Raw genomic sequence first — 27,093 nt, 5'->3', positions numbered from 1 at the left:
CTCTCACACTCCCGCTCTCGCTCTGCCCGCCTGCTGGACCAGCGTGAGCGAACAAAGAGCACTCGACATGGCACCTCAGCACCCGGCAGGCTGCCAGTGCGGCGACGAGGACGCCCACGTCCTCCTCGATGGCACCTTGAACTTTCTGTACCAGCACGTCGACCGCGACCAGGTCGTTGCCCTCAACTGCGACGACCCAGAACACGCCAAGGTCGTCATTCGCCCCTGGGACCAGCGCAACCAAGACGGTCCGTCTCCCTCTCTCCGCTCTCGCCCCACTTGCCGACGAGCTGAGGGCGGTCGAGCATGTAGAAGAAGGTGGCAAGGACTGACTGTCTCGATGGCACCCTACAGACGAATGGCTCGAGTCGGACGCCGACGAGCAGCTCATCCTCCACATCCCCTTTACCGGCTCCGTCAAGCGTGCGTCCCCTCTCCCTTGTCTCGCCCTCCCGCCCTCCCTGACGCCCTGCCTCGCAGTGCGGTCCATCCTCATCAAGACAGGGCCAGCCGGCTACACCCCGGACAAGATGCTCGTCGTGCGTCGCCTCGTCACCCATCCTGTTCCTCGAGCCTCGCTAACTCTCGTCGACCTCGCGCGCAGTTCGCCAACCAGCTCCTCGACTTTGACGAGGCGACGTCGCAAGACGTGACGCAGTCGTTCGACGTCGCCGTCACGAAGGAGGTCGTCGAGTACGCCGTCCGGTGCGCTCCCTCCCACTCTCTGTCCCTCGGCTCGTCGGACTCTCGCTCACCTCGACCGTCCCGCAGACCTGCCAAGTTCCCCTCAGTCCGGTCCCTCACCCTCTTCTTTCCCTCGAACCACGGCGAGGACACGACGCGCGTCTCGTTTGTCGGCTTCAAGGGCGAGTACTCGGCCCTGACGGTGCGCTCTGCTTCCTCTCGCGCAGACGGGCCCCCTCACTGACGAGCTGCACCTTCGATTCACGCAGCGAGACCCGATCATCACCGTCTACGAGGCGCAGGCCAACCCGGCCGATCACGCCAAGCTGCCCGGGCTCGACACGGCGTCGCACAGCCGCATCGGCTAGACTCGCCCTCCTCGCCCTCTCTCTCTCTTGCTTTGTCTCTCTCAGTCTCTCGTTATGCGCACCCTGGATCTGTTTGTAGCACGATACACCTGCACTGCAATACTTCTGTCCTTCGTCTCGCCGTTCGAGAGCTCGTCTACGACGTCGCGTTGGCCCTGACCTTGGCCTGGCCGGCCGTGCTCCAGTACTTGCCGTGCGGGTACACGTACGTCGCCTTGCTCTCGTCGTGCATGCCGATCGAGTAGCCCTCGTTCGGGTCGAGCGGGACCTGCGCGAGAGGGCGAGGGGTCCGTGCGGCGTCAGGACCGGAGTCGGGCAAGAGGGCGAGAGAGAGAAGGGGGACGCACGTTGTAGAAGCCGCGCGCGTTGATCGTCGGCGGGTGCTCAAAGTGCTCGTGCAGGTGCGAGACGTATCTGAGCGCGAGGACACGAGAGAGGGTCAGTCGAGGTCGTCGAGACGGCAACGACGAGGGAGAGAGGCCGACGCACTCGAGGACGTTGCGCTCCTTGGTGCCCGAGACGCAAAGGTAGTCGATGATGGACACTGTGAGGAGCCAGAGGCGTCAGTTCGCGTCGTCGTCGTCGTTTGCCGACTTAAGAAGGCCGCCGAGAGCGCGGGAAGGAGAGCCGGTGCGACGCCATCGTCACGAGGCGAGAACGAGGGAGAAAGAGGGAGGGATACAGAGAAAGGGCGACGCACAGTGCACGACGTAGTTGGTCAAGCCGACGCCTCCTGCGTGCGGACACACGGGCACGCCCTTCTTCGCCGCCATGAGGAGGACGGCGAGGATCTCGTTGATGCCGGCCAGCCGGCACGAGTCGATCTGGCAGACGTCGATCGCCTCGGCGGCGAGAAGCTGCTTGAAGAGCATGCGGTTGTGGCCGTGCTCGCCCGTCGCTGCAAAGGTGAAGCTCGTCGGTGGCGGGACGTCTAAGACAAGGCGAGAGGGCGAGGGCGGCGCTCGCGAGTGTGGGTAAGGGGAGTGGACAAGGGGCGCAGGTCGCCCGAGGGGGAAGAACGAGGGAGGGAGGACGAGGAAAGGAGGACGAGGAAAGGAGGACGAGGAAGAGAGGCCGGGGGAGAGAGGACGACGTACCGACGCCGATGTTGTACGGCTTGAGCTGCTTGCGAATCTCAGCGTGACCGAGGATATCGTCCTGCGCATGTACACAAGTGAGTGTGATGTCCTCGACTGGCAGAGCACGAGAAGAGGAAGGAAAAGGCGAGCGACGCACAGGTGCGGTCGGCTGCGAGGATGGAGAGGCGTGTCAGTCCGCAACTCTCTGTGAATGGTGTCCAGAAGGTCAGGAGGAGAGGTGCTCACCTCCTCGATGAACCATGGGCGCGCCTCGGCGAGCTGCTTGACGTAGTCGACCGCCTCCTGGACGTCCCACACCTGGTTGCTGTCGATCATGAGGCACGAGCCGGTCGGGCCCGCCTGCTTGCCCTCGAGGCTCCCAGGCGACGGCTCGGGCCGCCCGGCGCACTCCTTGGGGTCGTCGATGATCGAGCGGATGAGCGCGAGCCGGCGCTTGTCGTTCTCGACGCCGCCGCCGACTTTCATCTGCGGGTGTGCGGGACTGAAGGTCAGGTCATGTCGACAGTGTCGATCAGGCACTGAGAGAGGGAAAGAGAGGGCGCACCTTGAAGTGGTTGAAGCCCTGCGAGATGGCCTCGCGCGTCAACTTGGCAACCTTCTCGTCCGAGTAGCCAAACCTGGTGGGCACGAGGATGCGTCAGGTCTCTCGTACGCCTTCAAATTGACAAGACGAGAGGGAGAGAGGGACGTACCAGCCGACCGAGGTGGTGTACGCCGGGTAACCCTCCGCCTTCAGCTTGGCCAACCGTTCCTTCTTGCCCGCCTCCTTCTCCTTGAGCAGCGCGAGCGCCTCGTCGGGCGTGATGGCGTCGGTAATGTCTGTGAGAGGTGGCACGGGTCAGTGTGAGGGACAAAGGAGAGAGGGACAGGACGAGAAGGGACGCACAGCGGAAAGTGGTTGCGGCGACAAACTCCTCGGGCGTGAAGTCGGCGACGAGCTGCCACAGCGGCTTCTTCTCGTGGCGAGCGTACCTGCAGAGGGACCGTCAGTCGAGAGTCGCAGGGGCAGAGTGGACAGGCTGGGCGCACATGTCCCAAGCAGCGTTGACGACGGCGGCGGTCGCGATGTCTGCGGGCTCGAGAGTCAGTCGCCCGGCTCCTCGTCGCGCCAGAAGAAGGGGACAAGCTCGACGCACGAATGACGCCCTTTTCGGGTCCCTGTTGCGCGCAGAGAGCGAGGTCAGTCCGCCGTTCTGCTGGACCGAGTGGGGGAGGAGAGCGAGGACGCACGATCCACCGCAGCTGCGAGTCGGCGAGGAGGTAGTCCCACATGCGACCCATCCCTGCTGCCGAGAAGAGCTCGTCGGTCGTCCAGCCGACCAGGCGAGACGCGACTTGCTCGACGGCCGAGCAGACGACTGCGGGCGCGATTAGCTCGTGAGTGCCTCGCTCGGTGCGACTGCTCGAGGGGGAGGGACGCACTGTCGTTACCGCGCCCGATGGTGAAGGTGAGGCCGTACCTGCATGTCGAGGACAGGGTGAGGAGCAAACGAGGTCAGCTCTCCGCTCGAGGTTCCCCGCACCCGTCCCCCGAGGCTGGGAGGAACGACAGGGAGCTCACCCGACCTGGCCGTCGTCGGTGCGCAAGGTGCAGTACGCCGCCGAGTAGTCGCCGTCCTTGTTCATGGCGTCCGAGCCGGCCTCGTCGAGCGAGGTCGGGAACCGCAGGTCCTCGATGTCGAAGCTCGTGATGGCGGGCATGGTGGGCGTGCGCGCGCGTGTGTAGAGCAGGAGGAGGAAGACGAGCAGCGACGCTGCAGATCGCTCGGAGAAGGCGTGGGGAGCGACGAGTCGGGCAGCGGAGCAACGACGACCGCGCCGAACGGACCGCTTCCCGCTCGGCTCGACCGCGGCAGCATCCACTCGATCGAGCAGCTCTCCTTGCACAGAGAGCGACACGGGCATCGTTGCTCGACGAGGCTACGCTCCCTCTGGCCGCGCAGGCAACCTGGCGCCGTCGTCGACTCGAGCCCGCTTCTCGTCGCCGCCCTCGACCGCTGCACCGCCCCGCTTGCTGCCCCAGCCGCTGTCCTGCGGCCCGCCCCACTGCTGCTCGTCGCCGCCGCCCGCCCCGCCATGGTGAGCGCCCCGACCGCTCGACCCACCTGCTCCTCCTCCTCGACCGCGCCCCTCCCCTCGTCCTCGCCCTCTCCCTCGCCCACGACCGCGGTCCCACCCTCCCGCCGCCTCTCCTCGACGCGCAGCAACGTCCGCCGCGCTCGGCTGCTCGACGACCTTGAGGCGGCCGAGGAGCTGCTGCCGCAAGAACGTCTCGCGCGGCCACACCTCGAACAACGGCGTCTCGAGGACCGTCGCGCCGGCGAGCGCTTGGCGCAGCGTGAGCGACGCCGTCGGCGTCACGAGGTGGACTTGGCGAGCGGGTGGACGGGAGGCTTTGCTGGAGGAGGAGGAAGAAGTGGCGTTGGCGTAGCCGTCGTCGAGCGAGGGCGCAAGGCGGACGTAAAAGGCGAGGAGGAGGACGAAAGGCGAGTCGTCGGGCGCGGCGGGTGCGGGTTCTTCCGTCGGCGCAGTGCTCGTCGAGAGCGGCGCGACGTCCGCTTCGGCCGCTGCTGCGTCCGCCGGCGCAGTCTCGGCCGCCTCGGCCGGTGCTCCCTCGTCCGCGACGACCTCGCTCTCGACTCCCTCGCGCTCGTCTGCTCCCGCCTCGGCCGCACCGTCCTTCTCGACACGCTCCTGCGTCGCCGCGGTCGTGCTCGGCTTGAACGAGTCGACCCAGGCCTTCTCGGCGAGGATCCACGCGTCGTCGTCCGGGTCGCGCGCCTTGCCCTTGCCCTTCTTGTCGCGCGAGCCGAGCGCCGACGTCAGGACGGCGTAGAGGGTCGACGTGGCGGGCTGAGGGACGGTGGTGATGACGACAGGGGAAGGAGGGGTCGAGGAAGGGTCGGACGAGGGTCGGGGCTGGAACGCGACCTCGACGGTCCACTCGAGGCGGTTCTGCCTGCGAGATGGGAGCATGGTCAGCGGGTGCTTCTGCGGGGAGAGAGAGAAGAGGGAGTGGGCGCACTTGTGGTTCCAGTGCGTGCCATTCTTGAGGCGCTTGCTCATGCCCTTGGGGAGGAGGACCAGCTCGACGCCGTCGCGCTGCGCCTCGCGCACGATGCGCTCCTCGCGGTCGTTGCGCTCGTCGAGCCGGACCGACTCGGTGTCGTCGCCCGGTCGGCCGAAGCCGCGCCCTTGCGGGAGGACCTTGTCGGCGACGAGCTGGCGGCCGACGTCCTCGACGGCGCGGTTGACGCCGGCGATGTAGCTCTGGTCGCGCATGAGGGACCCCCAGGTCATCTCGTTGGCCTGCAGGGGCCGACTCCAGACGGGTGGGGCGACGCCGGAGCAGGGCGCGGCCTGCTTGTGTGCGGTCGAGCAGGCGAGGGAGCACGAGGGGAACGAGCAGGCGGGGCACTTGTAGCGCGCCGGTTGGGCGGCGCAGGTCTGGCAGGTGCCGAGCCTCGAGGTGCCCGGTGCGTCCGCCATGGTCGGGCGGCGGGCTGGTGCAGAGGGAGGAGAGCGAGAGAGTCGAGCTTCATCTGGCTGGCGGCCGAAGTCCGCGGATTTCTCAACCTCGTCCCTCGACAGCGGCTCTCTCGGTGCCGGTTGGGCACGTGCAGTACTGAAGGCACTCGGCCGCGCGCTCGCTGGCGAGCCGCTTGGAGGGAGACGAGCCGCTGGCCGCTCTGAGCGTCGCGTCGGCCGGCGCCCCGCTTGCTTCGCTTCGCCCCTCTCTCCTCCCTCTCACACGCTCCTTGCTCGCTCAGCACACCCCTACCCACACGCGCACCACCTCGACCATGACTGCCAGTGAGTCCCCCCACCACCCTCCCCCGCGTCGCCCCCGCTCACCATCTCCCCCACCGCGCGCAGCCAAGTTCGGACGCTTCCTTCCGCGCGGCGTGTACGCCCCGATCAACACCTTCTTCCACGACGACGAGTCGCTCGACCTCGACACGTTCAAGAAGCACGCCCACTACGTCGCGAGCGCTGGAGGTGCGTCTCCCTCTCTCGCCTCCCTCGCTCCCCTCACTCGCGCGAGCCCAGGCACCCAGGCTGATCTCTTGCGTCCACACGATCGCAGTCGGTCTCGTTGCGCTCGGCTCCATGGGTGAAGGTGCGTCTCGCGGTCCGACGACCGCTACGAGCGAGCGAGCGAACTGACCTTCCCTCCTCGACAGCCGTCCACCTGTCGCACTCTGAGCGCAACGCCGTCGTGACCGCCGCTCGCGAGGCTCTCGACGCCGACCCTGCGCTCGCCGACATCCCGCTCATCGTCGGCACGGGCGCGTGCTCGACGAGGGAGACGATCGAGCTCACCAAGGAGGCGGCCGAGAGGGGCGCCAATTACGCCATGGTCATTGCTCCTGGTGCGTCCAGCTCGTCCCTCTCGAGCTCGCGACGAGACTGACGACGCTCTCGGTCGCAGGCTACTTTGCCGGCGCGCTCGGCAAGCCGGCGCTCAAGCAGTTCTTCGTCGACGTCGCCGAGGCGAGCCCCATCCCTGTGCGTCTCCCCCTCGCTCTCTCTCGTTCAGGGGCCACGCTCACATTCTCTCGACGACCTGCAGATCATCGTGTACAACTGTGCGCCCTCGGTTCTCGTTCTCTCGTCGACCCCCATCTGATGACTCGTCCTCGCAGACCCGGGAGCTGCGTCCGGCATCGACATCGACTCGGACCTCATGACGGAGAGTGCGTCCCTCTCGCTGCATCTCGACGACTTCTCGAGACTTATGCATGTCTTCCCGCAGTCGCCGCCGCGTCCAAGAACATCGTCGGCACCAAGTTGACCTGCGGCAGCGTCGGCAAGTGCGTCGCCTCGTCTCGCTCTCCCGGCCTTTCTCCTCCGTCCTGACACCTCTCACCTCGCAGGCTCTCTCGCTTGACGACCCTGCGCGACGACTTTGCCGTCCTGGGCGGGTTTGTCGACTTCCTCGCGCCCTCGGTCTTTATCGGCGCGGCGGGCGGCATCACGGGCCTCGCCAACATTGCGCCCGTGCGTCCTCCTCTCTCTCTCTCTCGAGTCGCCCACGCGACCTCGTCTGACCCCCTCGGCGCGTCCGCAGAAAACCTGCCTCAAGCTGTACCGCGACACGGTCGCGTCGCTGTCGGGCAAGGTCGACCCGGCCGCCGCGGCCGAGCTGCAGGGCGTCGTGTCGCGCGCCGACTGGGTGCTCGTCAAGGGCGGCATCTCGGGCACCAAGTACGCGCTGAGCCAGGTGCGCGGGTACGGCGGCGTGCCGAGGCGGCCAATCTTGCCGTTCGACGCGGGCGAGGGCAAGGGCGACAAGGTCGTCGCCGACCTGCAGGAGATTCTCAAGATTGAGAACAGTCTGTGAGCGACGAGCCTGCAACGCGCTTTCTGTTCGAGTCGAGCCACTGTGCGTCGTCGTCGTCGTCGAAAGCTGTTTGAGAAGGTCGTTCGAGTCGAGGTGCTCGCTCGGTCCTCGTTCACGCGCCGCTCTCGCGGCGCCCACATACCTTTGTCAGCTTTCGACGAGAGTGCAAAGCGCATCTCTGTGCACGGCAAGCGTGAGCGCACAAAGGGACGAGGCGACGGCGTTGTGGCCCCGCGTTTTGTCGCCCCGGACGCACGCTCCCTCCCGGCTCCGCTCGGCGGCCCTTGTCGACGAGGAAGAACGAGCGTTCGAGCCAGCGCCCCCTGTGCTCCCTCTTGCTCTCTCTCCTGCACTCTCGCCTCGTTCGCGCACCCGCAGCAGCAGCTCGAGCGACACCCAGCTCGCACCTCTCGCCCGGCTCCCGACTCGATCCTCCCTTCCCTCTCGCCTCCTCGTCCGCCGAGCTCTCGCCCACCCCGAGCGCATGGCCACCGTGCACCCGTTCGCCTACCCAGCAGCATCCGCCCCCCACATGCACGCCCACCCCGCCAGCTCCACCGCCGCCGCTCAACCCGCGCACGCATCCACCTCGGCGGCGCCCGCACCTCCCGCCCACGCCGCAAGCGCACCAGGACCCTCGACGAGCATGGAGCAGGACCCAGTACCGGGGCAGTCGGCACCGCACGATCAGCCGGCGGCGGGCCCGTCGAGCGAGCAGGGTGGCGTCGGCGCGAGCGGGGGCAAGCTCGGTGAGCCGGGGCAGGGGAAGCCGCCGGCGCAGGAGGAGCAGGGGCAGCTCGCGAGGGACAAGCCGTCGAGCAAGAAGGACGACAAGAAGGAGCCGAGGAAGATCCGGTTCTCGGTCGGGCAGAAGTACCAGGTGCGCCTCGCCTTCCTCTCCTCCTCGAGCCTCTCTCTGTGCCCGAGTACAGTCGACTGAGGCTCTTTGACATGTACAGGTCCAGGACGTCATCGGCGAGGGAGCGTACGGCGTCGTGTGCTCGGCCATCCACAAGGCGACCGGTCAGCGAGTGCGTCGTCCTCCCCTCCCTTCCCTCTCCTCCACGACCGCCCCTGACGCTCGAGACCCACAGGTCGCCATCAAGAAGGTCATGCCGTTCGACCACTCGATGTTCGCGCTGCGCACCCTGCGCGAGCTCAAGCTCCTGCGCTTCTTTGCCGAGCACCAGGTGTCGGAGAATCTCATCACGGTCATCGACCTCATCAAGCCGCTCTCGTACGACTCGTTCCAGGAGGTGCGTCCCGTCGGTCCTCTTGTGCCTGTCGAGAGGCACTCATTGACGTTGTCACGAGCGTGCGCAGGTCTACCTCATCCAGGAGCTCATGGAGACGGACCTGTACCGCGTCATCCGGACCCAGCCGCTCTCCGACGACCAGTGCGTCCCTCTCACTGTCTCTCTGCGAGGCCGACCCTGACCCCTTGCCGTGCGCAGCGTCCAGTACTTCGTCTACCAGTGCGTCCTCGCCATTCCCCTTTTTCTTCGTCGCCGCTTTACCTCGTCCAAGCCTGACGCTGTCTCTCTCTCGCAGGACTCTGCGGGCGCTCAAGGCCATGCACTCGGCCAACATCATCCACCGCGACCTCAAGCCGTCCAACCTGCTCCTCAACGCCAACTGCGACCTCAAGGTCTGCGACTTTGGCCTCGCGCGCAGCGTCCTCACGGCCGAGCCCAACGGCGGCGAGACGGGCTTCATGACCGAGTATGTCGCGACGAGGTGGTACCGCGCGCCCGAGATCATGCTCACGTGCGTCCTCAACTCCTCGGCCGAGGCTCGAGCGCGACACTGACCTTCTCAATCCCCTTTCGCCCTCGACAGGTTCAAGCAGTACACCAAGGCGATCGACATCTGTGCGTCGACTGTTTCGGTTCATAGACCTATGCCGTCCCTGACACTGGCACTTTCCGCAGGGTCCGTCGGGTGCATCTGCGCCGAGATGCTGAGCGGCCGGCCGCTCTTCCCTGGTCGCGACTGTGCGTCCAGCTCTCTCTCTCTCCCTCTCTCAGTCGCACGTCCTGACTGTCCGCATCCACAGACCACCACCAGCTCACCCTGATCCTCAGCGTCACCGGCACGCCCACCATTGACGAGTGCGTCCTCCCCGCTCGGGCCTCTCCCCTCTGCTTCCCCGACCGAGCCTGACCCGGCCCCGCTCCTCCCACGCAGGTTCTACCGCATCAACTCGCGCCGCTCGCGCGACTACCTGCGCGCGCTCCCGTTCCAGAAGCGCCGCAACTTTGCCGAGCTGTTCCCGGCCGCCTCGGAGCAGGCGTGCGACTTTCTCGCAAAGACGCTCACGTTCGACCCGACCAAGCGGCTCACGGCCGAGCAGTGCCTCGAACATCGTGCGTCGACAGTCTCCCTCTGCCTCATGGCTTGAGAAGTGAGCATTGACCTCGAGCCTTTGTCTTTTCGCGCAGCCTACCTCGCCCAGTACCACGACCCGGACGGTGAGCTCGCGCCTCTTTCTCTCTCTCTCTCTCTCTCTCTCTCTCGCTCGACGACGTACTAAAGCACGTCCTCGCCGGCAGACGAGCCCGTCGCGCCGCCTCTCGACCCCGGATTCTTCGACTTTGACCTCGAGAAGCTCTCGCGCGAGGACCTCAAGCGCAGGATGTACGACGAGGTGACGGGCTTCCAGCCTCTTGTCTAGCCCTCTCTCTCCTCTTGCCCGTCTTTACCTTTCTCGGTGTACCCCCTCTCTCGCTTGCGTCGACCCTCTCTCTCTGCCGATACCCCCTCTCGCTCTCGTTCGTCTCCTCAGTTTTATTCCCCCCTCTCTCGCACTGCAACGCGCACCCTTGGCTCCCTCGACGCTCACATAGACAGGTCAAGAGTCGCTGCAAGGAACTAAGTGCGAGGGAGAGACAACGAGGCACGGCGAGACAGAAGAGAGAGAAAGAGACGACGGTGGACGACGACGACGGCGGCAATGATACGGCCAAGGAGAGCGGTATGGGCGAGGTGGGCAGGGGATGGGTATGTTCAGGTGCGGAGCGTGTAGTAGAGGATATAGGCGGACTTGGCCTGCGCGACGAGTTCAGGGTCAGTTCACGAGGGCGAGGGCGCGAGGGAAGGCGAGAAGGCGACGACGCACCGACTGGACGTGAGCTGGGTCGGCGGGCGTCACCTTCGAGTCGCCAATGTTGAACCAGTCTCGGCCGCTGCGGACAAAGGCCGTGCTGCGACGAGGGAGGAGAGAGGAGGGGCCCGAGAGGTCAGTGCGCGCTCGTCTGCTTGCGAGGGAGAGAGAACCCGAGACGCACTAGTGGCCGCTGCTGAGGTTGCCGTAGTGGTTCGTGACGCCGAACAGGTCGTAGCTGTAGCCCTTGGGCGGGCTCGACGAGGCGCCCGACTGGTCCATCATGGGCGGCGGGACGAAGTGGGTGAGGTCGAGGCCGGCGAGCGGGTACTGCACCTGCGTCTCGATCTGCGAGCGCACGGTGTGATGTCAGTATCGGTACAGGCGCAGAGAGAGAGAGAGAGAGACGAGAGGGGCGTACCTTGTCGCTGAAAGGGCCGTGGAACGAGAAGCGCTTGAGGTGGATGACGAGGATCGGCGGCAGCTTGGACAAGGACAGCTTCTTGACGGCCCGACGGTTCTTCTTGCAGCGAGGACAGTGCCTGCAGGGGCGAGGCGTCAGGTGTGGACGCCGTGCGAGAGGCGAGAGAGAGGACGTACCAGGCGTCGTCGCCGTCGAGCACCTCGTCCTTGACAAACTGCTCGAGACAGGCCAAGAGCGACACCCTGCCGACGCCTCGACCGCCAGGAATAGGCACTGAGAGCGGCATGAACGTGTTATACGTCGTCGAGGTCTGCGCGCCGAGGGGAAGAGGCGTGAGTTCGACTCGACGAACGACGACGAGGGGTGCGAGGGGTGCGAGGCCCTCGGGCAAGAGAGGGAGAGAGACGAGGACGCACCTTCTGGCACGTCAGGCACCGCAGCTGGTTGCGGAACTGGCCCTGGAAGCACTGGACGATGAACGAGTCGTTGCGCATCTTGTAGATCTGCCACTCGCGGTCACTCATGACCTGCGGCGGCAGCGTCTCGAGGTCGTGCTCGCGCTCAGGCGTCATCTCGACCGGCGGCGGCTTCTTGACGACGTAGTTGCAGTCCTCGTGCAGGCCATCGAGGAGGAAACCGAGGAACTCTTGCGCGTCGTGTTGCTCGGACCCTCGGAACTGGGGCGCGACGCGGCATATGTTCTCGCGGAACGTGACGGGCGACAGGAAGTGGTACTGCTGCGCCCACAGGGCGCGAATGAGCTCGGCGACGGCGTTGGCGAGCGCGCCCTTGGTCCCGAGCGGGTTGTAGACGTTGATATCCTTGCGGTAGGTGCCACCTGCGAGCGCACGAGCCGCCAACGTTCGAGAGCTAGTCAGGCGACGACTCGAGGGAAGGAGAGGGAGAGGGAGAGGGCAGGACGCACCGGTGAAGTAGCGGGCAAAAGGGACGGCAGCGCTCAGGCACTGGATCGTTGAGTTCATGTAGCACGTGTTGCCGAGGTTCTTGAGGCCGCTGATGCCGATGACGCCCTCCTCAAAGCTCAGGAGCCCGGTCGGGAACCGCGAGTGTGCCGCCGAGTACTGCGCCGGCTGCATGCTCGAGAAGGACGAGTTGGAGCGCATCGGCGCGGGCTTGGCCGGCGGCGGTCGGGCGAGAGGTACGGGAGGAACGGCCGAGTAGGCGGTAGAAGATGCTGGAGGAGGAGGAGCCGGTCGAGTCGGGTGGCTGAGGGCCGGAGGAGCGCGGTGCTGGAGCTGCGGGTAGTCGATCGAGGGGCGGGCGTAGTCGAACGAGGAGCGCTGATGCTGGTACTCGCCGCTGCCGGGTATGTAGGTCGACGACGGTGGCGGTGCGGCGCCGTACTGGTCGAGCGTGCCGCTGCGGGACCTCGAACCGGGCGAGGACGACGGCGGGGCGACCGCGTGGTGGTAGCCGTCTGCTCGAGGCTGGGCGTAGCTCTGCCGGGCGTGCGGCGAGGAGGCGAACGGGTCGTACGACGGCGCAGGTCCCGAGCGTTGTGCGGCGACAGGAGGCATGGCGAGCCGGGGCGAGACGAGCCCGGCGGCAGGGCTGCTCGACGCCGACGGCGAGGCGTAGGACGACGACGAGGCCGAGGGAAAGTAGCCGCCGTTCGACTGCTGATCCTGTGGAGCGATATCGTGAGTTAGTGCGCGAGTGCAAGGGAGAGATGGAGTGAAGAGAGAGTCTGGGACGCACTCTCGAGCCGTTCCGCAGCATCGTCCCGCCCATCTCGCCGTTCGACGGCGGCAGCACTGCTGCCCGACGATGCGCCTTCTTCGTCTCTGCCCGATCCATCTCGTCCTGCTGCACCCTCGGCGAGGCGCCGGTGCCGACGATGCCCTGCGCGCCGACCTTCTTCTCCCACGCCTCCCACCCGCCGACGAGGAGGAGGGGCTGTCGCGGCAGGCCCTTGACGAACTCGCGCTCGTAGATGGCGCTCAACAGGTTCCACAGGACACGCTGCGCCTCGGACGAGGTCGAGGTCGGCGGCGAGCTCGGCAAGGACGACGACGAGCGGTCGCACACGACGATCATGTCGAAGTGGTGGCGCGCCGCGAACAGCGCCGCCTCGTGCGGCGGCGACAGGCTGAGCGCGTTCTCGATGTCGACGCTCCGGATCCTGCAGGCGCCGAGGCTGTAGTCAGTGCGAGTCGGCGAGGGGGGCAGAGAGATGCGGGCCGGGGACGCACCCGTCGCGCAAGATGATGGGCTCGAGGCAGACCGTCTCGGCCTTGATGCGCCCGTGCTCGTACTCCTCGCGCGTGCGCAGGTCGAGGAGCAGGACGCGAGGACCCTCGCCCGTCTCGGCCTTGCTCGTCTGCAGGTACTGCCAGAGCTCGGCAGGCCGGACGTCGTTGGCGAACGGGATCTTGAGCGCCCGATGCGCAGATGTTGGCGGCGGAAGGGGCTGCGCCGCGGCAGAAGAACGACGGGAGGGCGAGGCCGACGGCAGCGCGCCGCCGAGGGCCTTGCCGCCGCCCGGGACGAGCGCGGCCGGCAGGCTCGCTCGATTTGGCGGCGGCGTCGGCGGCGGATGGCCGTTCGACCGGCGACTCTCGGCCACGCGCGACATCGCCTCGACCCGCTCGGTCTGCTCGCGGGCGAAAGCGCGCTCATCGAGGTGTCGAGGTTTCGGAGGATGCGGCGGAGGTGGTCGAGGCGGCCTGCCCGGCGTCGCGCCGGGGTCGAAGGAGGGGACGGACGGGAGCGAGTACGGCGAGGGAGCGTCGGACGGGGCGATGTCGCGCTCGAAGTCGTCGAGGCTCGGGAACGAGGTCGCAAAGTGCGATGCGGACGGGGAAGGAGGCTCGCCGTGATCGGGCGCGACGCCGACACCGCCTGCTGGCCCTCGATCGACGACGCCCTTCTGACGCCCGGCTATTGGCGTACCGCCCTCGTGGCGGAACTGCAGGGCCGAGCCCTCCCACACCGTCGCCGGCTCCTGCACCTGCGACGGCGGGAGGACGGGAGGAGCACTGCCCGACCGCTCGCCGGCATTGTCGGCGACGGCGTCGCCCGACCGAGGTGCTCGGGGCGTGGGAGCGACAGGAGAGAGCGGGATGGTGGATTGGCGGGGCGAGTGGGCGGAGCCGAACGCGGGTTTGGGCGACGGCGGCGGCGACGACGACGGCCTCGAGGTCGTAGCGTCAGGCATGCCCGACGCGCGCAGTTTGGCGAGGCGGTCGGCGAGGGTGGCGGTCGGGAACGAGGGCGACTTGTGCGGGCTCGGGCGTGAGCTCGAGGCGTCGGCGCGAGGGCTGTCGGGGCGACGACGAGTCAGTCGACGAGCCTCGGGGGAGGGGAGGGAGAACGGAGGACGAGCGGGACGAACCCGATGAGGGGATTCGAGTCGGCCTTGGTGGCGGTCGACGGGTCGGACATGGTGGCCTCGCGCTGCTCGAGCCAGGCGACGACCTGGTCCTGGGACGCCTTGGCGCCGGTGACGAGCTGCGGGGGAGGGAGTGACAGGGAGGGTCAGTGTGTTTCGCTCGTCGAGATTGACAAGGGCGCGAGGGAGGAGGGGTACGAGAGGGAGGAAGGGAGGAGAGAGAAAGCGAGAGGGACGGACCTCTTTGAGGCGGGCGACGGCAAAGTAGTCGTCGCTGCGGGCGGCGACGACGTCCTTGTACTGCGGGTGCTTCATGATGATCTGGAGGATGCTGTGGGCGCACGCAAAGGAGTCAGTGGGCGTCCCGTCGAGGTGGTGAGCCATGCCGCCGCCCCGCCCCCGGCTTGGCCCCAAGCTGCGCACCGAACCAGGCCGCAGACGGTCGCATGGCGAGGCTCGTCGACGACCCAGTGCGCGCGAGAGAGAGAGAGGGAGGGAGCTGCCCCACTCACCCGGCTGCGCGCTTGTACTCGAGAAAGGCCGACGCGACCTGGTGGTGGTCGTTGTTGGTGCGGCCTCGATGCCAGGCTTGGTCGGCATGGTCGAACGCGGTCTGGGCTGCGCGGCTCCACGCGCGGACCGAGAACTGGGCCGGCTGGAGCGAGGCGAGCGTGTCGTGGGCCTTGGAGCGCAGGTCGGCGAGGGCGGGCGGTGGTGGTGGTGGCGGCGGACGCTGCGACGAGGCGGTCATGCTCGCGCGGTGCGTGGGTGCGGCTCTGTCGCAGTCGCGAGCGGCTTCGAGGTCGACGCGAGATGACGATGAGGACGAGAGCCGGCTGCGAGTGTGTCCCTCTCCCTCTCGCACCTCGCTTCGCTTGCAGGCAGCTGGACCTTGTCGACAGCTGTCGACTGCTTGCAGCCCCGCTGGCACGCGCGGGTCCCTCGAGCGAGCGACCTCTCGCCTCGCCCCTCCTCCTCCTCCTCCCACCGTCGGCGGCGACCATGGCTGGCGTCGCGCCGAGGGTGCACGCATGCTCCTCGCTCGCAAGAGGACACGAGCGCTGGGTACTGTCGCTCCCTGCTCTCACGGGGCTCTCTCTTTCTATCTCTCGACGCTCGAGGGCGCGCTGCGAGGGCAGACCACGCTCGGCCTCGCTTCCTCCTGCGCCGAGCACTTGCGCTCATTCGAGCTTCTCAGTCTCCCGCTGCGTATGGGTCACTCTTCGACGACGACGACGCGGCCCCGGGTGGGCGGTGTCGGTGTGCCTGCGGCGACGAGGCTTGGACGGCGCGCACAGCTGTCGCGCGCTCCGCGGTACGCTCGAGGCCAGCGACTCGAGGTGTCGCTCGCTGGACTCTCTACCGACGTCGTGGGAGAGAGAGAGAGCAGGCCTCGCGAGGCTCGGCAGGACAGAGAGCGCGCGAGTCTGGTGGGAGGGAACCGTGCGCCGCAGCGAGCGCTCTCGTCTCGAGTCGACCTTGCCCGCCGACCTGCTCACGCCTGGACGGTTGAGAGTTCTCGACTGGAAGCGGGACCGGGAACGACGCGTCGAAAGGGCAGGCTCGCTGTGGTCGAGGCGGGGCGGGCACCAGTCGACCGGCGGCACCGTCTCAGGTGCGAGGCTCTGACCGTTGCGGCTTGTGAGAGGGACAGTACACGGCTTGTTGCGTCGTCGGGGCACGACCAGCCAGCGGTCTTGAGAGCGTCGCACGAGAGTTCAGAACTACATTTTGAACGTGGGTACTTGTGCAGCCTCTGACCTCCGAGGTACATCAAAGCGTCGGATGGCGCAGTTATCAAGTTCTCTTAGCTCAGGGGCAGAGCGGGCGACTCCAGTTTAAATCGGAATTATATCGTCAGGTCGGCGGTTCAATTCCGTCAGGGGACTTCTCTTTTTGCGGGTCGTTCTTTTGTTCCTCGAGCCCACCGACGGTCCCGGCGCAGCGCCGACATCGAGAGGGACCCGCTGCACCTTTTTGCAAGCCAACGAGGCTTTCCCCGCCGAGCCGCACAATGTGCCCGACCGCATCCTCCCCCTTGCTCTCTTCCACCTCTGGCCGCACACTCCTTCTCGACGCCGGCCAACATCTGCATTCCTCTACGATGCCTCTCTCGACCCGGCTGTCCTCTCGCAAGTCGCTCTCGCCGCTCTCGCCGCTCTTCGCCCGCGCTCGAGCCCCTCTTTGCGACCTTCCCAAGTCGCCGTACCTCCTCGCTCGCCGCCTTCTCGCCACCTCTGCGCGCCCCTGCCGCCTCTCGAGCCCGCCCACGCTCGCTTGCTCGTCAGATTGACCGCTCTCGCGTGGTCCTGCAGCTTCTCGGCCGCTCTACAGAAGCGTGCCCTTCTCGGTCCAGCTCAAAGGCGCGCTTTCGACCTCGCTCGTTCCCGTCGCTCTCACCCTTTCGTTGTCGCTCGGCCTAGACTCTCCTCCATTCGTCTCTCGCTCCTCCTCTCGCGACGAGCGACGCAACAGAGAGCGCACAGAAAGTCGTACAAGGCCTCGGATTCCAAGCTCGTCGCTCGCTCGCTCGGACCAAACTCGTTGCTCGCTCGAACCAAACTCGTTGCTCGCTCGCCCTGCTACTCACTCGAGACGCTGCCGTCCCTCGCCGCCGTCGTTCATCTCCTCGTCGTCCATGTCCTCGACCCACTCGCCGTGCCCCATCTCCGAGTCGTCGCCGTACCTCGACGGCGGAGCCCAAGTGCGCTCGTCGCCGACGACTCATTCCTCGGGGTCCTTGATCCAGTGGTCGACGCCAAGGGCCGGACAGGCGAACGACAGGTCGTCGTAGTCCGACAGCGACGTCGCGGACGCGATGTGGACCCGCTCGAGCGTCGCCGGGTGGGCGTGAAGGAGGGTGACGAGGTCTTCGACGTCGTTCGAACAGGAAGGGGCAGTCGCCGACGACGAGGAGGCGGAGAGGGATGTGCTGCGAGGTGAACTGGTGGAAGAGGTGGGGCGAGAAGGCCGTGGCCAGGGACAGGGAGTGGAGGTGCGGGAGGTGGAACGCCTGGTCGGGGGTAATGCTCCATGGCGCACGTCCGACTGTCGGGCGCGGCTCTGGCGGGAAGTCGAGGCGTAGGCAGGCGAGGGACGAGGAGAACTTGGTGACGAACGCGTGGAGCGGATCGTACGAGATAGTCGTTCCCGAGCTTTGCAGCTCGAGCGACTCGAGACGCGCCACCGCATGGCCGTCTGCGCTCAGGTCGAGGGCCTCCTCGAAGAACGAGTCGCCGATGTGCGTGTCGATGAACAGGTGCTTGAGCGACGACAGAAGGACGACGTGGCCGAGGAAGTCGCTCCCGTGAGAACCGTCCTCGTTGTCCGCGAGCTTGAGCGACGTCAAGTTGGCAAAACCCGGGTACAGGTCGAACGTGATGATGTACGTGAAGCCCCGGAGCGCCAAGTACTCGACGGCGGGCATCTCGAAGTCGGGAAAGTCGCAGTACTCGAAGTCGAGGTCGACGAGGCGGACGTTCTTGCACGAACGCAGAGCCCGCATCGCGATCTCGTGCTCCTCGATCCGATCCTCCTCGCCCAACGTGCCCAACGAGACGCAGCCGACTTTGCCCGTGAACAAGCGAACGTGCATCGCTCGCGCGGGCAAGATGTCCAAGAGGCGCCGCTCGATGCACATGTTCTCGTGGACGAGCGCGATGCTCTGTAGATGGAGGGACATTGAGTCAGTGCGTGACGTTGAAAGAGGTGGAAGGTCGTGACGCACCCGCCAAAAGTGCGGCACGGAGAGCGAGTGAAAGTCCCGGTTGACGGCACTCAGGCGCTCGAGGGCGCGGCGCTTCTCGACTCGGGCTTGGTGCAGCTGTAGAGGGACGAGTGTCAGCTGGCCCGAAACGAGGAGGAACCGCAAGGGAAAGACGGCGCACATCGTCGCGACGAGCGGCCTCGGTTTCGAAGAACCCGACGGCGACAGGCTCGAGCGAGTAGATCTCGCTCTGGCGGCCCTCGTCCTCGATGATGCGCCCGACGTCGTCGACGACCGTCTCCCTCAACTCGCGAGGAAGGCGGCTCCACCCGCTCGACTGGACCGTGGGCGGCGAGACGAGCTCGGCGTCGGCGGCGACGGCGACGGGCGAGGCGGCAGGCTCGAGGGCGGGCTGGCCGATGTGGCTGTCGGCGGGCATGATGGAGCAGTGCTTGTCGGCAAGCAGGCTGAAGGACGACGAGAGGGAGGGAAGCGAGGAGAGGAGGAGCGGGGAGGGACCGTCGATGCTGCGCGGGCCGGTACAGCACGTGCGGGGGGTACGAGCGCTCAGGAGAGAGTCTCAGCTTTTGCGTCCCCGCAGCGAGTCGCTTGCCGAGTGACCGCACCGCTGAGGCGAGGGCGACGATGCCGCACGGACCCTCGAGAGTTCCTCCCTCGAGCGAGCCGAGAGCAATGCGGGACTAGCGCGATCTTGAGTTTTCCGGACGCCCAAGCCAAGGCTATTGCCGAATACAAAAAGCTAAGCGAGCAACGGCCGGGCTCTCGGCACCTTCTCAAGTCGACTTTCCTCGGCATCCTCGTCGAGCGTGAATGCGTGCGCTTCCTCGACTCGCACATATTCGACTCGCTCGCGAACGTCTACTTCCCCTCTCGGCGGATAAAGAAAAGAGGCCGTGGTTCCACGAGGAAAAGCTAAGCGTCGGTCTCTTGTGCGACCTCCTGTCACGCACCACCACTTCGTCGTCAGCCTCGGCATGATCCCTCGAGACGAGGACACGAGCGACGAGGAGACGGACGAGGACGACGAGGGCGACGGCGTTTCGAGCGAGTAGCAGGGCGAGCGAGCGACGATCTTGGAATCCGAGGCCTTGTACGACTTTCTGTGCGCTCTCTGTTGCGTTGCTCGTCCCGAGAGGGGAGAGCGATAGACACGAAGAGAAGAGTGCGGGCCGAGCGACAAGGAAAGAGTGAGAGCGACGGGAACGAACGAGGTCGAAAGCGCGCCTTTGAGCTGGACAGAGAGGGGCACGCTCGAGAGGGACGGCCGAGAAGCTGCAGGACCATGCGAGAGCGGTCAAGCTGACGAGCAAGCGAGCGTGGGCGGGCTCGAGAGGCGGCAGGGGCGCGCAGAGGTGGCGAGAAGGCGACGAGCGAGGAGAGGTGGCGACTTGGGAAGGTCGCGAAGAGGGGCTCGAGCGCGGGCGAAAGAGCGGCGAGAGCGACTTGCGAGAGGACAGCCGGGTCGAGAGAGGCATCGTAGAGGAATGCAGATGTTGGCCGGCGTCGAGAAGGAGTGTGCGGCCAGAGGTGGAAGAGAGCAAGGGGGAGGATGCGGTCGGGCACATTGTGCGGCTCGGCGGGGAAAGCCTCGTTGGCTTGCAAAAAGGTGCAGCGGGTCCCTCTCGATGTCGGCGCTGCGCCGGGACCGTCGGTGGGCTCGAGGAACAAAAGAACGACCCGCAAAAAGAGAAGTCCCCTGACGGAATTGAACCGCCGACCTGACGATATAATTCCGATTTAAACTGGAGTCGCCCGCTCTGCCCCTGAGCTAAGAGAACTTGATAACTGCGCCATCCGACGCTTTGATGTACCTCGGAGGTCAGAGGCTGCACAAGTACCCACGTTCAAAATGTAGTTCTGAACTCTCGTGCGACGCTCTCAAGACCGCTGGCTGGTCGTGCCCCGACGACGCAACAAGCCGTGTACTGTCCCTCTCACAAGCCGCAACGGTCAGAGCCTCGCACCTGAGACGGTGCCGCCGGTCGACTGGTGCCCGCCCCGCCTCGACCACAGCGAGCCTGCCCTTTCGACGCGTCGTTCCCGGTCCCGCTTCCAGTCGAGAACTCTCAACCGTCCAGGCGTGAGCAGGTCGGCGGGCAAGGTCGACTCGAGACGAGAGCGCTCGCTGCGGCGCACGGTTCCCTCCCACCAGACTCGCGCGCTCTCTGTCCTGCCGAGCCTCGCGAGGCCTGCTCTCTCTCTCTCCCACGACGTCGGTAGAGAGTCCAGCGAGCGACACCTCGAGTCGCTGGCCTCGAGCGTACCGCGGAGCGCGCGACAGCTGTGCGCGCCGTCCAAGCCTCGTCGCCGCAGGCACACCGACACCGCCCACCCGGGGCCGCGTCGTCGTCGTCGAAGAGTGACCCATACGCAGCGGGAGACTGAGAAGCTCGAATGAGCGCAAGTGCTCGGCGCAGGAGGAAGCGAGGCCGAGCGTGGTCTGCCCTCGCAGCGCGCCCTCGAGCGTCGAGAGATAGAAAGAGAGAGCCCCGTGAGAGCAGGGAGCGACAGTACCCAGCGCTCGTGTCCTCTTGCGAGCGAGGAGCATGCGTGCACCCTCGGCGCGACGCCAGCCATGGTCGCCGCCGACGGTGGGAGGAGGAGGAGGAGGGGCGAGGCGAGAGGTCGCTCGCTCGAGGGACCCGCGCGTGCCAGCGGGGCTGCAAGCAGTCGACAGCTGTCGACAAGGTCCAGCTGCCTGCAAGCGAAGCGAGGTGCGAGAGGGAGAGGGACACACTCGCAGCCGGCTCTCGTCCTCATCGTCATCTCGCGTCGACCTCGAAGCCGCTCGCGACTGCGACAGAGCCGCACCCACGCACCGCGCGAGCATGACCGCCTCGTCGCAGCGTCCGCCGCCACCACCACCACCGCCCGCCCTCGCCGACCTGCGCTCCAAGGCCCACGACACGCTCGCCTCGCTCCAGCCGGCCCAGTTCTCGGTCCGCGCGTGGAGCCGCGCAGCCCAGACCGCGTTCGACCATGCCGACCAAGCCTGGCATCGAGGCCGCACCAACAACGACCACCACCAGGTCGCGTCGGCCTTTCTCGAGTACAAGCGCGCAGCCGGGTGAGTGGGGCAGCTCCCTCCCTCTCTCTCTCTCGCGCGCACTGGGTCGTCGACGAGCCTCGCCATGCGACCGTCTGCGGCCTGGTTCGGTGCGCAGCTTGGGGCCAAGCCGGGGGCGGGGCGGCGGCATGGCTCACCACCTCGACGGGACGCCCACTGACTCCTTTGCGTGCGCCCACAGCATCCTCCAGATCATCATGAAGCACCCGCAGTACAAGGACGTCGTCGCCGCCCGCAGCGACGACTACTTTGCCGTCGCCCGCCTCAAAGAGGTCCGTCCCTCTCGCTTTCTCTCTCCTCCCTTCCTCCCTTCCTCCCTCTCGTACCCCTCCTCCCTCGCGCCCTTGTCAATCTCGACGAGCGAAACACACTGACCCTCCCTGTCACTCCCTCCCCCGCAGCTCGTCACCGGCGCCAAGGCGTCCCAGGACCAGGTCGTCGCCTGGCTCGAGCAGCGCGAGGCCACCATGTCCGACCCGTCGACCGCCACCAAGGCCGACTCGAATCCCCTCATCGGGTTCGTCCCGCTCGTCCTCCGTTCTCCCTCCCCTCCCCCGAGGCTCGTCGACTGACTCGTCGTCGCCCCGACAGCCCTCGCGCCGACGCCTCGAGCTCACGCCCGAGCCCGCACAAGTCGCCCTCGTTCCCGACCGCCACCCTCGCCGACCGCCTCGCCAAACTGCGCGCGTCGGGCATGCCTGACGTCGTCGATGCCGCCGTCACCGCGACATGCAGCCTCGTCGCAGCCAGCGGTGCTCGAGCCTCGTCCGTGGCAGCTCTGGCGACAGCGGGCGCTCTCGTCCGCCGGCTGCTCGACCCGGCGCATAAGAGCGTCGAGAGCGCCAACTTATCGCTCAAGCAGGCGTCCAACCTCGGCAGCAGCAGCACTGACCTCGATCCGCCGCCGCCGTTCCGCTCTTCGAGCTCGGCAGCTCGCCTTCTACTGCGCGCACCACGTCGCGACGACATGACGAGGAGCGAGACGGCATACCGGTGCGGGTGCGGGTGCAATACAAAGCGTGTCGAGCTCCTCGCGACGAACGTGCAGAGGGTGCGAGAGGGAGGCGGCGAGTTCCAGAGGGTCGGCGGAGCGCGCCGACCGACTGGCGCCTTGCTCCTTGGAGAGGGGCTGCGGCAATCTCGATCGAGGAGCTGGCCTGGGGCAGAGAACTCTGAAGGGAACTCGCGCTCGCGCTTCCGAGGTGGGCGCGTCGACTTGCGAGAGAGCCTTCTTTCTCTCGACCCTCTGCCGCCCGCGAGCTGCTCCCGGTGAGCTTCACAACCACCAGCCCTGTCCGATCAGCACCTGTCGCACCCCGCCCGACGCCAGCGTCGACCCACCGGTCGCTCCCATCTCGCCTCCCTTCCTCGATCACCTCGAGCTCGTCGCCCGTTGTTCTCGAAGCACCAGGCGCCAGAGCTGCAGTGCACAGTCGCACAGGTGCGTCTACTCGCTCGAGTGCATCCCACGTCCCCTCTGGCCGCCCCACTGACGAGCTCGTCGCGGTCGCAGCTCCCACGTCTTCCCATCGACAACACGCGCCCTCTCGTCCACCTCGCCATCAGCTCGAGCAGCCAGCGCGACTCGACCAGCACGCTCAAAGTCGCACACCAAGGTGCCTCGCACGCGCCGTCCACACCGCCGTGCGGCTTCGCCCTCATCGCCTCCCGCCTTCCCTCGACCGTCCTACCCGACCTCGTCCTGCCCCCGCACCGCCCGCATGGCCACGCGTGACCAGTCCCACGACACGTCCGACGTCAACACCTCGCCACGCCTGACCCGCACCTACGACCCGTTCGCCCCACTCCCCTCCTCCTCGCCGCCGTCGTCCTCGGCAGCTCAAGACCCGCTCAAGAACCCGTCGGCCTCGTCCTTTGCCGCCCACGCCGACTCGCCTTCCACGTCCGCCCGCGCACCTCGACCCTCGAGCCTGTACGTGCCGATGGACGACTCGCCCAATCCCTCGTCGTCGTCGTCGGGCGCCGGCAACGGCTCGGCGTGGCCGTTCGAGGGTCGCGCCGCCAACGGCATCCGCAACGACTCGCTCACGGTCGGCTCGCCGGCCATGGCGCCCCTGAGCCCGTCCCAGATCCACCCGGCGTACGCCGACAGCCCGAGCATCGCCGCCATGCATCAGTTGCCGCCCGTCCTCGACTCGTCGCAGCCGCAGAACCTGCACTCGTCGATCCCGATGGCCGGCGACGGCAGCGGCTACGCGAGCTCGTCGCTGCACGGCATCACGCGCGCGTCGTCGCCCAACTACACGCCCAAGGGCGGGCGCGCCGGCGCGCACGAGCTGGGCCACCTCGTCGGCGGCGCGTCGCACTCGCTCCTGTCGTCGCGCCAGTTGACGGGCCCGCCGAGCCTCGCGCAACGGTTCGACACGCCCCAGGCGTGGCTCGTCCTGTACTTTGCGTTCAACCTCGGCCTCACCCTCTACAACAAGCTCGTCCTGCAAGGGTTCCCGTTCCCGTGGACCTTGACGGCGATCCAGATGCTCAGCGGCACGATCGGGACCCAGATCGCCCTCCAACGAGGTCTGTTCACCCAGGCGCGCCTGACCAACAAGGAGAACGGCATCATGCTCATGTTCTCGGGCCTGTACACGATCAACATCGCCGTCAGCAACCTCAGCCTGCACCTCGTCTCGGTCCCGGTGCGTCCGCCTGTCTCTCTCTCTCCCTCTCCCCTTCACGTGCACGACCCTGACTCGTGCGCACCGGCCCACAGTTCCACCAGGTCGTGCGCGCCATGACGCCCCTGTTCACCATCTTCATGTCGATCGTCCTGTTCCGCAAGCGGTACTCGCGGCAGACGTTCCTCGCCCTCGTGCCCGTCGTCGCCGGCGTCGTGTTTGCGACCTACGGCGACTACTCGTTCACGCCGTGGGGCTTCATCCTCACCTTGATCGGCACCTTCCTCGCGGCGCTCAAGACGATCATCACGAACCGGGTCCAGGTCGGCCGCCTCAAGCTGCACCCGCTGGACCTCCTCGTGCGCATGAGCCCGCTCGCCTTCATGCAGTGCGTCTTCTTTGGGTGGTGGAGCGGCGAGCTCGACCGCGTGCGCGCCTACGCCGCGACCGACATGACGCAGAACAAGGCCATCGCGCTCGCCATGAACGGCGCCATCGCCTTTGGCTTGAACGTTGTGTCTTTCACGGCCAACAAGAAGACGAGCGCGCTCACGATGACGGTCGCAGATGGGTCCTCTCTCTCCTCGTTCCTCTCGTCCACTCTCGCCCCTCGTCTCCCTCCCGCACCCGCACGAGCACAGCCTGACATGCCCCCTTGTTCCTCCCTCCACCCAACGTCAAGCAGGTCCTGACGATCGTGCTCGCCGTCATCATCTTCAACGTCGTCCTCAACCCGACCAACCTGCTTGGCATCTCGCTCACCCTGTTTGGCGGTGCCTGTACGTCCTCGCTCTCGCCGACTCTGCCCTCGGGTGAGCCGCCCTGACTCTCTCGTCGTCCTGCAGGGTACGCCAAGGTCGAGCTGGCCGAGAAGTCGGCGCGCGCGGCCGCTGCGGCGAGTGCGGCGACGGGCCCGAGCGACAAGCGCTAGGCGGCCGTGGTCGAGCGGCGGTGGGCTCGCCCGCCTCGGCGTGGGCGAGGGGTTGGGTGGGGTTCGACGGCGCTGCGACGCTGTGTCGAGGAGGAGGAGGAGGAGGAGCTGATAGACTCGAGGCTCGGGGCAGGGGGTCCGTGGTTCTTTTTGCATCTCTCGTTCTTTTCTCTGCGTGCCCTCCCCTCGCACGAGTGCAACCAGCTCCGTGTCAAGTGGATCCGACGGCCCGTGTGAGAGAACGTTTTCTGCGAGAGGGGAAGCCGGACGAGCCGCGTGGTGCGCCCGCTTGGTTGTGGTCCCGCATGCTCCGCTCTCTCTCTCGCGCTACCTCGATCCACCTCGGCAGCAGCACCCGCACTCGCACCATGTCCTCGCAGCCCGACTACTACGTCGCCGTCACGGCCGACGGCTCCCTCGCCGCCTCGTCGTCCTCATCGCCCTCCGCCGCCTCGTCCTCGATCCCGCAGCTGTGGAAGGCCTCGCGCGCCCAGGACAAGGCCGGCGAGACTCGCACCTTCTACGCCGTCGACGGCGACAGGACCGTCGTCGCAGTCGGCGTCGGCAAGCCCAAGGACCGCAAGGGCGGCGAGGGCGAGGAGAACGCTCTCAAGGAGCAGACCCGGCGCACCGTGAGTCTCGTTCTCTCTCTCTGCGTCTTGCCAGGCCCTGTACGGGGTCAGAGCTGACCCGCGCCACCCCCCTCGCAACAGGCCGCCGTCGCGACTCACGCCCTCAAGGCGTCCGGCAGCAAGCGCTTCCAGGTCGACCCGCTCCACTCGGCCCACTCGGCCGCCGTCGGCGCGACGCTCGCCAGCCACGTGTGGAACCTCAAGACGACGTCGGACGCCAAGGCCAAACTCGAGCCCGTCGAGATCGGCCTCCTCGGCGACGCCGTCAAGCCGACGCTCGACAGCGAGCAGGCCAAGGACGGCCGCATCCAGCTCGACTTTGAGACGGGCAAGGTGTACGGCGAGGCGCAGAACTTTGCGCGCGTCCTCATGGAGCTCCCGGCCAACCGCATGACGCCCACCATCTTCTGCGAGACGGCCGAGGCCAAGTTCAAGGGCCTCGCCAACGTCACCATCAAGGCGCACGACCTCGCCTGGGCCGAGGACAAGAAGATGGGCTCGTTCATCTCGGTCTCGCGCGGCTCGGACGAGCCCCTGCGCTTCCTCGAGCTGCACTACCACGGCGCCGCCAACAAGGACGAGCAGCCGTTGGCGTTTGTCGGCAAGGGTGTGCGTCCACAGCTCTCTCTTTCACTCTTTCTCGTCGATCTCGACCTGCCCTGTCGACGGCCAGTCGACCCACCGACAAAGAGCCCGCACTGACCTCGTCTCGCCCTGCCAGATCACGTTCGACTCGGGCGGGATCTCGCTCAAGCCCGGCGCGGCCATGAAGGAGATGCGCGCCGACATGGGCGGCGCCGCGACGACGCTCGCCTCGGCGTGGGCCATCGCCAAGCTCCACATCCCGGTCAACCTCGTCCTCTGCATCCCGCTCACCGAGAACATGCCCTCGGGTGCGCCTCTCTCTCTCTCTCTCTCTCTCTCTCTTTCCTCGAGCGCCTCGTCAAAGAAGAATACGACTTACTGAAAGTGTCCCTCGCGTCGCACAGGCAAGGCGACCAAGCCGGGCGACATCGTCGTCGCCTCGAACGGCGTCACGATCGAGGTCGACAACACGGACGCCGAGGGCCGCCTCGCGCTCGCCGACGCCCTGTACTACGCCACGTCGCAGTTCAAGCCGCACACGGTCGTCGACGTCGCGACCCTGACGGGCGCCATGATGATCGCGCTCGGCAACCAGTTCACGGGCGTCTTTACCAACAGCGACTCGCTCTGGGCCGAGCTCGACGCCGCCGGCGCCGCCGAGCGCGACCGCGTGTGGCGCATGCCGCTCGACGAGGGCTACATGAAGCAGATCTCGGGCACGGGCATGGACCTGTGCAACACGGGCGGGCGCCTCGGCGGCGCGTGCACGGCCGCCATCTTCCTCAAGCGCTTCGTCGACGGCCTCATCGTCGACGGCTCGGACAACGAGAACCAGGACGGCCTCATCCGGTGGGCCCACCTCGACATTGCCGGCACGATGGACCTCGCGTCGGGCGACGGCGGGTACAACCTCGCCGGCATGACTGGGCGGTACGTTCCTCTCTCTCTATCTCTCTCTCTTTCTCTCTCTCTCCCTCTTCTCCTCCTCTCTCCTTTCTTAGACGTGACTGACTCGCTTGCACCTCTGTCTACAGGCCCGTCCGTACCCTCGTCGAGTTTGCTCGCCGCTCGGTCAAGGCCTGAGCGTCATCGAGCGTCGACGAGCCTCTGCAACGAGAAGAATCAAGCAGTCGCGGTGCA

General features: G+C 66.9%; 10 protein-coding genes and 2 non-coding genes across 12 annotated transcripts; 7 read left to right on the top strand and 5 right to left on the bottom strand.

Annotated features, from left to right (window-relative positions):
* Positions 1–6: 6 nt before the first annotated feature.
* RHOBADRAFT_26697 (uncharacterized protein) lies at positions 7–1,165 on the top strand. The gene is made up of 6 exons (XM_018412758.1): positions 7–248; positions 355–423; positions 481–539; positions 605–705; positions 772–886; positions 954–1,165. Exons 1-6 carry the CDS (start codon positions 68–70, stop codon positions 1,050–1,052), a joined length of 624 nt encoding a protein of 207 aa, XP_018271424.1. The 5' UTR covers positions 7–67; the 3' UTR covers positions 1,053–1,165.
* Positions 37–3,873, bottom strand: RHOBADRAFT_66407 (uncharacterized protein). The gene is made up of 20 exons (XM_018418958.1): positions 3,714–3,873; positions 3,575–3,612; positions 3,383–3,510; positions 3,289–3,310; positions 3,182–3,221; positions 3,039–3,124; positions 2,845–2,971; positions 2,697–2,769; positions 2,378–2,617; positions 2,289–2,300; positions 2,150–2,210; positions 1,753–1,983; positions 1,542–1,596; positions 1,400–1,466; positions 954–1,320; positions 772–886; positions 605–705; positions 481–539; positions 353–423; positions 37–246 (listed from the first exon to the last, which is right to left on the bottom strand). The coding sequence occupies exons 1-15, from the start codon at positions 3,851–3,853 to the stop codon at positions 1,189–1,191; spliced, it is 1,452 nt and encodes a 483-aa protein (XP_018271423.1). The 5' UTR covers positions 3,854–3,873; the 3' UTR covers positions 37–246; positions 353–423; positions 481–539; positions 605–705; positions 772–886; positions 954–1,188.
* Positions 3,874–4,042: 169 nt separating this feature from the next.
* RHOBADRAFT_64992 (uncharacterized protein) lies at positions 4,043–5,647 on the bottom strand. The gene is made up of 2 exons (XM_018418623.1): positions 5,178–5,647; positions 4,043–5,111 (listed from the first exon to the last, which is right to left on the bottom strand). Exons 1-2 carry the CDS (start codon positions 5,639–5,641, stop codon positions 4,073–4,075), a joined length of 1,503 nt encoding a protein of 500 aa, XP_018271422.1. The 5' UTR covers positions 5,642–5,647; the 3' UTR covers positions 4,043–4,072.
* Positions 5,648–5,955: 308 nt separating this feature from the next.
* On the top strand, positions 5,956–7,535 carry RHOBADRAFT_53355 (uncharacterized protein; the record flags this gene model as incomplete). The annotated part of the gene is made up of 10 exons (XM_018416799.1): positions 5,956–5,965; positions 6,029–6,151; positions 6,240–6,272; positions 6,337–6,525; positions 6,585–6,661; positions 6,726–6,741; positions 6,799–6,849; positions 6,909–6,966; positions 7,030–7,153; positions 7,224–7,535. 10 exons carry the CDS (start codon positions 5,956–5,958, stop codon positions 7,494–7,496), a joined length of 954 nt encoding a protein of 317 aa, XP_018271421.1. The 3' UTR covers positions 7,497–7,535.
* A 607-nt stretch (positions 7,536–8,142) lies between these two features.
* On the top strand, positions 8,143–10,170 carry RHOBADRAFT_14353 (uncharacterized protein; the record flags this gene model as incomplete). The annotated part of the gene is made up of 12 exons (XM_018412200.1): positions 8,143–8,376; positions 8,456–8,527; positions 8,591–8,752; positions 8,820–8,893; positions 8,951–8,971; positions 9,048–9,263; positions 9,336–9,367; positions 9,428–9,490; positions 9,553–9,607; positions 9,684–9,862; positions 9,938–9,967; positions 10,049–10,170. 12 exons carry the CDS (start codon positions 8,143–8,145, stop codon positions 10,168–10,170), a joined length of 1,260 nt encoding a protein of 419 aa, XP_018271420.1.
* A 174-nt stretch (positions 10,171–10,344) lies between these two features.
* RHOBADRAFT_36223 (uncharacterized protein) lies at positions 10,345–12,120 on the bottom strand (the record flags this gene model as incomplete). Its single annotated transcript, XM_018413339.1, has 7 exons — positions 10,345–10,544; positions 10,615–10,699; positions 10,784–10,947; positions 11,021–11,141; positions 11,200–11,333; positions 11,440–11,861; positions 11,949–12,120. The coding sequence occupies 7 exons, from the start codon at positions 12,118–12,120 to the stop codon at positions 10,503–10,505; spliced, it is 1,140 nt and encodes a 379-aa protein (XP_018271419.1). The 3' UTR covers positions 10,345–10,502.
* Positions 12,121–16,176: 4,056 nt separating this feature from the next.
* RHOBADRAFT_t54 lies at positions 16,177–16,264 on the top strand. The gene has a single exon. It is a non-coding gene; the product is annotated as a tRNA-Trp (tRNA).
* An 835-nt stretch (positions 16,265–17,099) lies between these two features.
* RHOBADRAFT_21892 (uncharacterized protein) lies at positions 17,100–18,520 on the bottom strand (the record flags this gene model as incomplete). Its single annotated transcript, XM_018412563.1, has 4 exons — positions 17,100–17,388; positions 17,495–18,039; positions 18,103–18,198; positions 18,263–18,520. 4 exons carry the CDS (start codon positions 18,518–18,520, stop codon positions 17,100–17,102), a joined length of 1,188 nt encoding a protein of 395 aa, XP_018271418.1.
* A 1,272-nt stretch (positions 18,521–19,792) lies between these two features.
* RHOBADRAFT_t47 lies at positions 19,793–19,880 on the bottom strand. The gene has a single exon. It is a non-coding gene; the product is annotated as a tRNA-Trp (tRNA).
* A 1,050-nt stretch (positions 19,881–20,930) lies between these two features.
* Positions 20,931–22,202, top strand: RHOBADRAFT_53353 (uncharacterized protein; the record flags this gene model as incomplete). The annotated part of the gene is made up of 5 exons (XM_018416798.1): positions 20,931–21,169; positions 21,351–21,441; positions 21,571–21,686; positions 21,761–21,908; positions 22,102–22,202. The coding sequence occupies 5 exons, from the start codon at positions 20,931–20,933 to the stop codon at positions 22,138–22,140; spliced, it is 633 nt and encodes a 210-aa protein (XP_018271417.1). The 3' UTR covers positions 22,141–22,202.
* Positions 22,203–23,361: 1,159 nt separating this feature from the next.
* On the top strand, positions 23,362–24,497 carry RHOBADRAFT_14250 (uncharacterized protein; the record flags this gene model as incomplete). Its single annotated transcript, XM_018412192.1, has 2 exons — positions 23,362–23,826; positions 23,901–24,497. 2 exons carry the CDS (start codon positions 23,362–23,364, stop codon positions 24,495–24,497), a joined length of 1,062 nt encoding a protein of 353 aa, XP_018271416.1.
* A 620-nt stretch (positions 24,498–25,117) lies between these two features.
* RHOBADRAFT_26688 (uncharacterized protein) lies at positions 25,118–27,091 on the top strand. The gene is made up of 5 exons (XM_018412757.1): positions 25,118–25,368; positions 25,450–25,977; positions 26,090–26,261; positions 26,358–26,883; positions 26,988–27,091. Exons 2-5 carry the CDS (start codon positions 25,738–25,740, stop codon positions 27,034–27,036), a joined length of 987 nt encoding a protein of 328 aa, XP_018271415.1. The 5' UTR covers positions 25,118–25,368; positions 25,450–25,737; the 3' UTR covers positions 27,037–27,091.
* The last annotated feature ends 2 nt before the right edge of the window (positions 27,092–27,093 follow it).

The sequence above is a fragment of the Rhodotorula graminis genome, assembly GCF_001329695.1.
Source record: "Rhodotorula graminis WP1 unplaced genomic scaffold RHOBAscaffold_6, whole genome shotgun sequence".
Classification (NCBI taxonomy): Eukaryota; Fungi; Basidiomycota; class Microbotryomycetes; order Sporidiobolales; family Sporidiobolaceae; genus Rhodotorula; species Rhodotorula graminis.
This window is presented reverse-complemented; position numbering and strand designations above follow the sequence as displayed.

Excerpts from the sequence above, each read along its gene's own strand:
- RHOBADRAFT_26697 (XM_018412758.1), top strand. The coding sequence starts at position 68 with ATGGCACCTCAGCACCCGGCAGGCTGCCAGTGCGGCGACGAGGACGCC. Across the intron at positions 249-354 it reads GGACCAGCGCAACCAAGACG|ACGAATGGCTCGAGTCGGAC; the intron begins GTCCGTCTCCCT and ends GGCACCCTACAG. Across the intron at positions 887-953 it reads GCGAGTACTCGGCCCTGACG|CGAGACCCGATCATCACCGT; the intron begins GTGCGCTCTGCT and ends CGATTCACGCAG.
- RHOBADRAFT_66407 (XM_018418958.1), bottom strand. The coding sequence starts at position 3,853 with ATGCCCGCCATCACGAGCTTCGACATCGAGGACCTGCGGTTCCCGACC. Across the intron at positions 2,972-3,038 it reads CGCCGCAACCACTTTCCGCT|ACATTACCGACGCCATCACG; the intron begins GTGCGTCCCTTC and ends CACCTCTCACAG. Across the intron at positions 1,321-1,399 it reads ACGCGCGCGGCTTCTACAAC|GTCCCGCTCGACCCGAACGA; the intron begins GTGCGTCCCCCT and ends CCTCTCGCGCAG.
- RHOBADRAFT_64992 (XM_018418623.1), bottom strand. The coding sequence starts at position 5,641 with ATGGCGGACGCACCGGGCACCTCGAGGCTCGGCACCTGCCAGACCTGC. Across the intron at positions 5,112-5,177 it reads GGCACGCACTGGAACCACAA|GCAGAACCGCCTCGAGTGGA; the intron begins GTGCGCCCACTC and ends CCCATCTCGCAG.
- RHOBADRAFT_26688 (XM_018412757.1), top strand. The coding sequence starts at position 25,738 with ATGGAGCTCCCGGCCAACCGCATGACGCCCACCATCTTCTGCGAGACG. Across the intron at positions 26,262-26,357 it reads CACCGAGAACATGCCCTCGG|GCAAGGCGACCAAGCCGGGC; the intron begins GTGCGCCTCTCT and ends CGCGTCGCACAG. Across the intron at positions 26,884-26,987 it reads CTCGCCGGCATGACTGGGCG|GCCCGTCCGTACCCTCGTCG; the intron begins GTACGTTCCTCT and ends CTCTGTCTACAG.